Here is an 11,623-nt window from a genome sequence, read left to right as displayed (position 1 = left end):
ACCTCCTCTCTAGTCTGTGTCCACACCTCCTCTCTAGTCTGTGTCCACACCTCCTCTCTAGTCTGTGTCCACACCTCTTTTCTGGTGTACGTCCATATCTCTACTCTGGTATACGTCCATACTTCCTCTCTGAACTATGTCCTCACCCCCTCTCTGGTCTACATCCATACCTCCTCTCTGGTTTATGGCCACACCTCATCTCTGGTATATATTCACACCTTCTCTCTGGTGTACGTTCACACCTCTTCTCTGGTCTATGTCCACACCTTATGTGTGGTCTGGGTCCACACGTCCTTCTCTGGTCTTTGTGCATACCTCCTCTCTGGACTACATTCGCACCTCCTCTCTGGTCTTCGTCCACACTACTACTCTTGTCTGTGTCCAGGCCTCCTCTCTGGTCTACGTTTGCCTCTCTTATTTACATCCACCCCTTCCCCTGTAGGCATACCAATGATGTACAGATGATTTACAGACTTAGATTTCCACTCTGAGCTCCACACACCTGTATCTGGCTACTCGCCTGCTATCTTTTTACAGACCTGTCAGAAACACCTCAAAACCAGTGTGTCCAAATCTGAACTCATCATCTGTTCCCCAGATATGGTCTTTGTGTATGTGTTACCTATTGCAGTGAATAGCTCTTCTGGGACTCATCCTTGTTACCTCCACTACTCTAGCCCACTCTCCTTTTCTAACCAATTACCAGGCTTTGCTGGTTTTTATCTTTCACATTTGCCCACTTCTTTTACCACTACCTTTATCAACCTAATCTGGGTCACCAACATCTCTTACCTGTGACCTCCTCTCTGCTCTTCCCTTCAGTTTGTCTCCACATTGCAGACAAAAGCCATATTTCCCAAATGACAAAGCTGATCTTGTCACACAGTGATGAAAAAATCCTTAAGTACCCTGCTATTATTTTTAGGAGATAGAGAAATTCCCTACGTGACCAGCTCCCAAGGCACTGCGACCTCAAGGCCTCCACCTTGATCGCCTACCATTTCAGCCCCATTTGTCTCTGTAAAGTTTCCTGAATACCTTCTGCTCATCACAGAGCCTTTGTACATGATATTTCTTCTGCTAGGAATGTTCTCCTCCCTCAAGTCCCACCCACCAACTTGGGTCCTTCCTGCTGAAACTTCAGAGCACAGGTGAGTTGTCATTTACCTAGGAGACTCACACATACCCCTCCACAGGGCCTTTTGTCTCTTGTATGAAACCTATTTAGCAGTTACATTTTTGCATCTCTGTGTGATTCCTTCCTTTCTCCATTTCTCCTACTGGACTGTGAGGCCCCACAGAAGAGCTCGTTCTCCATCACAGCCAATGTTCAGGCACAGCTCCTGGCAGGACCTGGGTGCCCACTGAAGGTTTCTTGAGTGAAGTGAAGGAGATAGAAGAAGATAAGTTTATAAACTGATTTTGTAAAATGAAGCTTTTTTTTCCTCTAGAAGACTAGAATTTTAACTCCTAGATGGTGAAGGGCAGACTTCTAGAAGGAACTTGAAGGCCAAATTCTCCTCTTCATGACACCTTTGTTCCAGGAGGACCCTGCCAAGACATGAATGTGGGGGGTTAGGGGAGGCGAGTGAAGCAAAGTCAGCACCAGTACCCCAACAAGAATTCCAGTGTTTATAACCTGATGTTTTTAGCTTGGTAGAAAAGATTGTTTCTCTTGTTAGACTAGGCTAAGGTTGGAAGCCAAGGAGAAATCCCAACAGTCAGCCCTGGAAGCCTGTGGCATCCTTCAGCGCAAAGGGAACATGAAAGAGTGCTCTCTTTTCACCTGGGTGGACTCCAGCCTGTGTTTGTCTGAGTTACGGGGTGGTGGGGAGTGGCAAGGAGGCTGTTTACTCTGTCCCCTTCTGGTATTTCCTCCGGGTTGGGTCCTCTGGGCGCCAGGGTTTCTCAGTTACGTGTAGAAGGATCACAGATCTGTTCATGAATGCTCTGTTTATTTGTGCTTTCTTTTGGTGGGCCTATGGGATTCAGGGCAGAGGATAGTAGGAAGGAGGAGGTTAGTCATTCCAATCAGCAGCTCTATGAAGGCTGAATCAGTCACATCTTCATCCGACTTCAGACGCTCTTTGACCTGACAGTACTTGGTCTCTCTTAAACGTATCCTCCTCTTGGGTCATCTTGTTTGAGTCTTCTCAGATGGTGTGGGGAACCCTTACATTTGTATTCTATGTTAGAAATTTTTAAAAAGCATACTAGTTTTCCTTTTGAAAGATGTGTGCCCACGCAGGTATATTCTGGTGGTGGTGGTGGTGGTGGTAGGGATGATGAAATACTAAAGTACAGAACGCGTTCCTGCACTCCTGGGACACTTCCCAGGCAAGACTTTTGGGTTTCATAACTGGATCACATTACGGTGGCATGGTCTGGCAGTTACGGTTACTATTTCATTTCTTTTGTTGGAAAAGGGAAGGCTGTTCCCAGGCCTTATTGATTTGTACCTACTACTACCGCATTCAAATAACATAAAAAAACAAAAGTCCAAGTCAAGAAAGGGAAAAAGTAACGCTTAGTGAAAATATTACTCATCCTTGTGTGCACGTCTCTACGGTCCTCAACTGGAAATTATTAACCTGAAACCACTCGCAGATCTGAGATGTTAAAGTAAGGAAAAAGAAGAATAGGAGTTATTCCCGAACAGCTTGACCAGTATACATTCAACTTCCTTGTATTTCAAACTGTGTTGCATTGCATTCTTGTATGTTTTTCAGTTAGTTCACAGTCTCTGTTTGTACCTCAGGTGTGCCAGCTCAAAAGAGAAACAAGAACAACACAAAATCAAACAAATATTATAGAAAATTTCAAGCGTACCCCAAAGTGGGAAGAATAGTTGACGAACCACTATGTACCTATCACCCAACTCAAGAGTCATCTGTGGATGATCACTCCTGCTACATCGAACCCCGCCCCCCCATTTCTCTTAGATATTTTGATGTAAATGTCACACATATTTCAGATACAGATACTTCAGTATGTGTTTCTAAAAGATAAGGATTCACAAAACTAGTAATACCAGTTCTGTACCTAAAAAACTCAACAGTATTTAATATCATCATATGTTGTTGTTAAGTCCTGTTGAGTCACTTCCGACTCACAGTGACCCTGTATAGGGTTTCTAAGAAGCAGCTGGTGAGTTTGAACCACCGACCTTGCAGTTCAAACTGATCTTGAGGTCCATGCTTTATTCTGCAGTGCCATACCAGGACTCCAAAATCAGAGGGCTTAAAAAGTTTGTGGAAATATTGAATGAAAAGATAATGGAATTTTCCCATGAACTTTCTGAAGCTCCCTCATATTTAGTCAGTTTTTACATTTCTTCATTTATCTTAAAAAACAAACTTTTTCTTTCCTACTGTGTTTGTTCAAGTCAAGGTCCAAACAAGATAGAGGGATCTCTTAAGTTTCTTTTCACCTGTAGATTGCCCCTTCTGCTGCTTCTCTCCAGGAGTTTGTTGTGGAGGAAACTGTACATTTGTTCTGTAGGGTATCCCATATTTTGAATTTTGCTGTTTGGATCCCTGAGCTGTGGTTTTAACATGTTCCTCTGTACTTCCGCAGAAGTCAGTGGTAGACCTAGAAGCTTGATCTCATCAAGGTCTCTTTTTATAGGTGTCCCGGTGGTGTTAGCTTCCGCTGTTGTTAGTACTGTCGAGTCGATTCCAACTCACCGTGACCTTGCATGGAGATTCCAAGGAGTGGCTGGTGGATTTGAACTGCTAACTTTGTGGTTAGTAGTCCAGTGCTTATCATATAGTACCATACCAGTGCTTCCGCTAGGAAGTACCTCACCGTTGCTCCTTGGAAACCTTATACAGGGTCGCTACAAGTTGAAACTGACTCGTCGGCATTTAATACCAACATTTAGTTGTCTCTCTTGGAATGCAAACTTTTAAAAGGTTTCCTGGCATAATCCTTGAAAATTTCCTAATTCTTTTCCCTCAGTTTCTGATCTCCAGCTCTACCACCATCTGTTGTCCTTCATAGGGTACCATTGTAGGGTGCTGGTAACCAGTTGGTGTTTGTTAAAGCTGAGAGGAAGGCCATACTCCTCTAATTGAAAAAGCATGTTGCTGATTGCTGATGTTTGCATGAACTCAGGCCTTTGGTTTTCTCCTAATCCAGTCTTCTGCCAGTGGAATAATCTCATTATATATGTTCCATTTGTCGTCACTGAATCAGATTCTCTCCAACCATGCTATAAGTTGGCCCCTGCCTACAGTCTGCCCAAGACTTTGATTTCAAGACACTGGGGGCCTTTGGGGCACGGCTGAAGAGGGCTGGCAAGGAGTCATCACGGGTCTTTCCTAATGCATGCCAGGGAGGAGGCCAAGGTGGCGTTTTCCTTAGACACCGCCTTCCCCGGAGACACTGCCACCACCCTGGCCCGAGCCACTGTCTGTTATTGTCTGGATGAGGGCAGTCTTGTCTGCCTCGGCCCTGCTTCCCCTTTATTTTTTCTCTCAGCACAACAGCCTGAGTGATTGTGGTACAGTGTCTTGGCACTTCTCTATGTCAGGCAGAGGAGATGCCATACACCGTACAGAAAGCCCAGGTCTCCCTCGTGCTCCGGGCACTGACTGCTTCAGCTCCACGCCTCTCCTCACCCATGCCAGGCCTGCTCCCCATTCAGGGTCCCTGAACTTGCTTTCCTCTGCCTAGAATAGTCTCCCCCCAGACACCACACTTCTCCATCCTCCACTCAGCCATTGCTCAGTTGTCAGCTTCCCAGTGAGACTTCTTATCACCCCTAAATTTCAGTCCGCCTCCCATCCTAGCTCCAGCACTCTCTTTCCCCTTCCCCGTCTCCACAGACTGTACCATTTACTTTTCCAAAACGGTTTACAGTCTACTCCCCAGCTAGAGTATAAACACCCCAGGGCCATGGGTTCTTGGTCTGCTTTGTCCTGTGTTTAATCCCAGTGACTCCAAGTAGGTGCTCCGTATACATGTGTGAGCTGCTGCCAGGGTGTGGAGTGTCCTTGGTGAGTTTCCAGCACTCACTCTGAGATTCTAGTTAATAGAGACGTCCTTACTCCACAAACTTTTAGGATCAGTTTCTCTCCATCTTAAGCAGTAACCTCAAAAGGCAGTAGGAAGACATTCTGGGAGAGAAAGGGCTTTTGTAGAGGCGTGAGCACTGCCCTAGTGAAACCAGAGGGCCCCCGAGGTGATGTGGCGGACGCTGCTATTTATAACTGAGATTCCGGTATATGTTTTCCAGCCGCACTTTCCCCCTCAGACTCCCCTGTATGTTCAGCCTGTCACTCAGTTAGCTCCTGGTTTCTTTGGTCCCATTATGCATTGTAGGGCTCCTCTGGCTCAGGGTTTTTTTTTTTTTAAAAGGAGAATAGTGGGGCATTCTGTTCTCAGAGGTTTAATTGTTTGAATTACCTTGCCAATTAAAAATAAAATAAACTTTCCCCACTTTTTATGATGAAATTTGCAAGTGTGCAAGAGAATTGAAAGAGTAGTACAGCAAACGTGTAAATACTTTCCCCTGCATCTAACCGTGGTGGACATTTTACCACATTTATTTGATCTATTTGTGTGAATGAATGTGTAGATTTTTTTTTCCCCCTTCCTGACCCATTTTAAGGTGTAAGTTACAAATTTCATGACATTCCTCCTAAAATCTTGAGTTTCCTGTCCTATAAAACCATTTAAGCATAAGTGACAAATTTCATCATCATCTACTCTTGCATTGCTTCCAAATAAGAAGGTTCTTACCTGAAAACATAATCCTATTATTGAACCTTAGAAAATGAACGGTAATTTAAAACACCATCCAATGTCCTGTCCTGGTGTGGCGCTGTGGGTTAATGCGCTGGACTGCAAGGTTGTTTGAACCGCATCCTCAACAGTTCAAGCTCACCAGCCACTCCTCGGAAACACTATACAGGGTCGCTATGGGTTGGAACCGACTTGACGGCACTTAACAACAACATCATCGTCTGGTCCAGATGCAAGTTCCTTCAGTTGTCCTGAGAATATTTTGTGTTTCAAACTGAGGCTCTGTCAAAATGAGTGCGTAACATTTGGTCACCACACCTCTTTGGACTCTTTTATGGTGTGCTCTTCCCCTCTCCCCCGCCCCTTTATAATTTATATATTCGGTGGTTTTGCCTTTGGGGAGGTCTCAGGACACTCATTGTATGGAATGTCCCAGCTTCTGGGGTTGCCTGACTGTGTTTTCATGGTGTCATTTGATTTGTTTCTGCCCCTGCCTCCTGTATACCGGGAACTAGGTTTGGAGACCTGACTGGATTCAAGTTACACACTTTTGGCAAGAGGGCTTTAAAAGACTTCATACTGCCTCATACCAGGAAGCAGAGGGCGACAGGCTGTCTCATTCTTGGTGACACTAAATTTGATCACTTGGCTGTGATGGTGACAGCCAGTGGTCTCCGACTTTCTCTGTTTTGTAGGTGTAACAGTGACAGTTCTCAAATGTGTAATAATAATAATAAAGAGACATTCCCCTCCTCTGACTCCTTTTGAAGGTCCAAATGGACCTCATAGGGCTGTAGGGAAACTTCTGGGCCTGTAGGTATGTGGGTGAACTGGAAAGAAGAACCACATTGGAGCTTCTAGCTGAGACCGTGGAAAGACTCAGGTTTTGCCTCTGGACCCTTGCTGAGTAACTGTCGCACAGCTTGTGATAACAGCCAGAGGCCATGGATTCCTGTGATCCCCACCTTGGTCATTGTCATGCCTTGAGGGAGGAGGGACAGGCATGCCCACATTCCAGCTATGAAATAATGGCCTTTGAATGCCGGGAAAGGAATCACACTGAGTCTTTCTAGAATGCTCATCCCAGCACATTTACAATAGGGATGCACCGAATCCAAAAGGCTAGACGTCTCCAGCAGGTGTCCTGGGAATGAGATGAGAAGACAGGTTGTCCTAGTGATGGTCAAGAGAAGAGCTACTATAAAATGTACAAAAGCTGAAGCAGGAGAAATCAGGCTTGTTCAGCCAAAAAGCAAGAAGGCGCACAGAGATAGTAAAAATGATGGCTTATCGGAAGTTTGTTATTGTTAAGTGCAGTCCAGTCAGTTCTGGCCCATAGTGACCCTGTATAGGGTTTCAGAGGAGCAGCTGGTGGGGTTTAACCACCGACCTTGTGGTTAGCAGTCCAGTGTTTATCCTTCAAAACCATTCCCGGCGGTGTAGTTTGACTCCTACCTTTCGGGCACTTTCTTTGATGTCAGCCTATTTACTTTAAGGCACACAGTTACGAGTTCCTAGAACTGAGAGTTGAACCCACATTGGTACCCACCACCTTAATTAGCCCCTGCATTGGACTGACGTAGTCAGCTACCCCTGGCATCATGGAGTAACGAGATTCTGACTGTTGAGGGAACTAGTTTTCAGATTACAGGCGTTATTTTATAGACGCGTTCTAACACTCATCACATCCATCAGCGGAATTGGCTGAAAACAGCAACATGCTCAGGAGTTGAAGGGCTCGCTTATGGGGAAGCCAGGTCTATTGGGAAGTAAAAGAAGGCAGAGATGGTTTGGGGAGCTGGAGACACTGAAGGCCAGTTGGCTTCCACCATGTAGCATGGATTCTTTCTTTATTTTTTTTTGTAGAGTTTTTATTGTGAATTGAGTCAAGATTTATAGGGCAAACTATCAGCTTTACCTTCAACAAATCATACTTTGTTTCATTGTAGTGATTACAGTCCCCTACTTGTACCATCAGTTAACGATTATTTACCCCCATTCCCCCCCCCCTTTTTTTTTGGATGTACACATCCAAAACAAAAAAATATATATTTATTTAAATGTCCAAAGGGCACATGCTGCAAGCCAGCCTCCTGCCTGCAGGCATACAGCGTTTCTCAGCCCTTCAGCCTAGACTCAGGTGGGATTCTTGAATTAGATTTGGGGAAGACTGTTTTTAAGAAGAGGCAGTCTCTAGAAAAGGAGACATAGTGGTGCAGTGGTTGAGCTCTCAGCTATTAACTGAAAGGTCGATGGTTCGAACTTAACCACTGCTCCATAGGAGAAAAAGGAGCTCTGGTAGTGTGGTGAGTTAGGAGCTGGCCTGCTAACTGCAAGGACATTCGTTTGAATCTACCAGCCACTCTGGGAGAAGGATGAGGCTTTCTGCTCCCGTATAGATGTACAACTTTGGAAACCCTATAGAGGTGTGAACTGGCTCCACGGTACCTAACCACCACCACCACCACCACCACCACCACACTACCAGCACCACCAGCACCACCACCACACTACCACCACCACCGGAGAACAATTTGGCAGTCTGCTTCCATAAAGACTTAGGAAACCTATGGGGCAGTTCTCTTCTGTCCTACAGTGTCACTGGGGCACAGGGTCACTCCCAGGCTACCGGTTCATCTCTAGAAAATGCTCAAGCTCACCTCTGTGCTCTTTAGTGATACTTGTTTCTGTACACCCTGTCTTGTTCTGGAAAACAGATAAGGTAGCTTGTAATAGTACATAGCAATGGAGGGATGAAATTTAGGTGGAGGCTGAGAAGGGCAGGAGGTTGGAGTGCATGGCCCTCTCCAGGCCTGGCTTTGTCCAGGACTAGGTTGTAAGGGACCCTGGGTGTGGTATTGTAGGATAAGCACTGGACTGCTAACCAGAAGGTTGGCAGTTCAAATGCATCAGCTGCTCTCATGAGTTGGAACCGACTCAGTGGCACACAGCTACTTCCTTCACTTAGGAATGTCTCTTACTGATATTTCCACAGAGTGTCCTGACCAGTTTCAGAGGATACACTGCTTAGAACTGACATCTTCCTCTACATCATCAGTAACCCTGCTTCTTCCTCAGATCCCTGCAAGCAGAAGCCAACAAATAGTGCAGAGAATGTGCATATAGTACAGCATCCAGCGTTCAGAAAAAAGAACAGCTTGGTTTGCACCAGCCTGATGCAAAAACAACTTCACTTAGGCTTGTCCCTTCTGGTTTTTCTCTCCTGACCACAAGTCACATTTAAAGATACAGAAAAGGTCCCTAGAGAAGCCAGAGTAGGTGAATGGGAGTTTGTAATATACAGAATCTATTGTATATATGGTGTTTTCTTACTAAGGTTACTTTGAAAAAAAAAAAAAAAAAGACTAATATAGTGAAATATATGGCAAATGATTAGCCATTTCAACCACTTTTATCTGCACAATTCAGTGCCACGAGTTGACCATATTTTGCACCCATCACCATTATGTTTCTAGGTTTACTCATCTTTCTTTGCAGAAATTCTCAACAGTACCCCTTCAGCAATAATCTTCCATTCCCACTCCCGCTCACCCCTGACGACCTTAGATACACTTTGGTCTCAGTGTGTTTGCCTATTGTCTCTATTTCATATAAGTGGAATTGTGCAACATTCGACCTTTTGTATCGGACTTCTTTCACTCACTAATAGACTCTTAACCGGAGGTGCCTTCGCTTGAGTCCATTCACATTGCCTTCTGTGTCCCCCAGTGGAGAACACGCAGCTGACCCTGAACCTGCAGACAGAGAACAAAGGCAGTGTTGTCTCAGGCGGCGAGCTGACAATTTTCCTGGACGGACCAACTGTTGATCTGGGAAGCGTGCCTAATGGCAGTGCCGTGACAGACGGTGAGTGCCGCCCTGCTCCCCAGGGCTGTGTGGGGACGAGGTGTGCCTGGGGCCGGGGAGAGGGTGTTGAGAGCATGGTTGTCTACCAGGCATGCTTTAGCTAGCCCTGACTTCTCCACATCCTGGATCAACATCTTTACATGGTTTTCAAGGATTGCCATCTGATAAAGGACCCGAATACATGCCAGGTCTTTGCTAAGTGTGCCCTAGTTTGATTTAGAGCAAGAAAAGCATCCTTCATATCACACACAGACTTTGGAAAATACAACTGCTTTCTTTCTTTTTTTTTTACAACTTCTTTCTTAAATATTACTTTGGCCAATTTTTCTTTTTCCCAATATGAGGGGACTTCAAAAGGTTTGTGGAAAAATTCCATTACCTTTCAATTCCATTTTTTTTTTCTTACAAACTTTTTGAATCCCGTTCTGGTTAAACTCTTGTGAACTTTGAGGGTGTCTTTTATGGGATGGTATCATCTGGAAAGGGAAGTCTATGTCATTTTATAGAATAGCTTGTTGTTGTTAAGTGTCATTGAGTCAGAACTCATAGCGACCCTATATAGACTGTCCAAGGAGCGGCTGGTGAGCTTGAACTGCTGACCTTGTGGTTCAAACTGACCTTGTAGTCTAGCGCATTAAATGCGGACAAAAGCAGAGACGTCATGGAGTGTCCCCTAGTCTGTTCGAATGTTGGCAGTGTGTTTCTTTTGATCTAGTCTTAAATGAGTCACCTTTTGATCTGACAGGAAATTATTTCATGCAGTCTGAGGTCTGAAATGGGCTGAGTTTCTCCGTAATTTTCTCATTAACTGTTTTGTTAAATAAATGTGCTGTAACTGTGGCGCTTTCCCCAGACAGCCTTTCTGTAGTTTCATGGGGGTGAAGGGTAAGCTGTAACACAAGGTGGATTCTCGGGGTGGAGAGGTTTAGACTTCTGAGAAGAGATCTGCGACTGGAGTGAGTGAGACAGCTTTGAGTGTGCTTGCTCAGAGAAACACAGGCATCATTCATCCAGTCATTTATATAGATATGGGAGGGTGAGTCAAAAATTATCCACACTCAGGCTGTAGATTTATTTTAATCAGCTATTAGAAAAGACAAAAACATAAATTTTCTACATAATCTTGCTTTTCAATACACATTGTCCATCTGTCAACAAACTTTCATACTCCTTTATTTAAAAAGTTTTAGGCTGAGCTGCGAGCCATGAACGTACCGCTGTCTTCACTTCTTCATCAGAGGTGACTCTTGGTTCTCAAGGGGCTACTTTCAGGAGACCAAACACGTGAAAGTTGCTGGAACCAGATCAGAACTATAGGGAGGGTCATTTAACACCTCAAAACGAAGTTTTTTGCAGAGTGTCATCAGTGTAGACAGAGGTGTGTGGCTGTACTTGTCACACAAGATCACAATACCCTTGGAGAGCAGTCCCCTGCATTTAGCCTGAAGTTTAAGTTCCAGCTCTTAAGTGAGCATCTCATTGTACCAAGCATCATTGATTATTGAATTTTTTTCTTGACCGTGTTCCAATACTGGCCCTTGAGAAGTCCTGAAAACTATAAGTACTGATTTTCCAGCTGATGGTTGATTTTTGAACTTTTTCTTAGTCAGTGATGGAGGATGTTTCTATTCCATATTCTGCCATTTACTCTCAGGCTCGTAGTGATGAATCCGTGTCTTGTCACCAGTAATGAGTGTTTTAAAGAAACTTTTGCCTTCTTTCGAGTATTGGTCCAAATTTTGTTTGCAGATGTCCACATGCTTCAGTTTATAGTCTTCCTTGATTTGTTTCAGTACCTGTCTCATACAGATTTTTCGTACCAAGTCTGTCATGGATTATTTCATAGACAGAGCCATGGCTGATTCCACATAAACCACTGTCACTTGTTTATTCGACAGAATCATTTCATGTGCACGCTCAGTGTTGTTATCAGCCGTGGATGGGTGTTAAATATAACTGGAGTGTGGATAATTTTTGACTCAGTACACACACACACACACACACACAC

At 44.5% G+C, this 11,623-nt stretch overlaps 1 protein-coding gene across 1 annotated transcript in view; it reads left to right on the top strand.

The window, feature by feature from the left end:
- WWP2 (WW domain containing E3 ubiquitin protein ligase 2) overlaps nucleotides 1–11,623 on the top strand; it is a 185,585-nt gene that overhangs the window by 65,948 nt on the left and 108,014 nt on the right. Inside the window, exon 5 of the mRNA XM_006860202.1 lies at nucleotides 9,478–9,615. Within this exon, the coding sequence (XP_006860264.1) occupies nucleotides 9,478–9,615 (138 nt within the window). The remainder of the gene's footprint in view (nucleotides 1–9,477; nucleotides 9,616–11,623) is intronic.

The sequence above is a fragment of the Chrysochloris asiatica genome, unplaced genomic scaffold (assembly GCF_000296735.1).
Source record: "Chrysochloris asiatica unplaced genomic scaffold, ChrAsi1.0 scaffold00037, whole genome shotgun sequence".
Taxonomy (NCBI): Eukaryota; Metazoa; Chordata; class Mammalia; order Afrosoricida; family Chrysochloridae; genus Chrysochloris; species Chrysochloris asiatica.
This window is presented reverse-complemented; position numbering and strand designations above follow the sequence as displayed.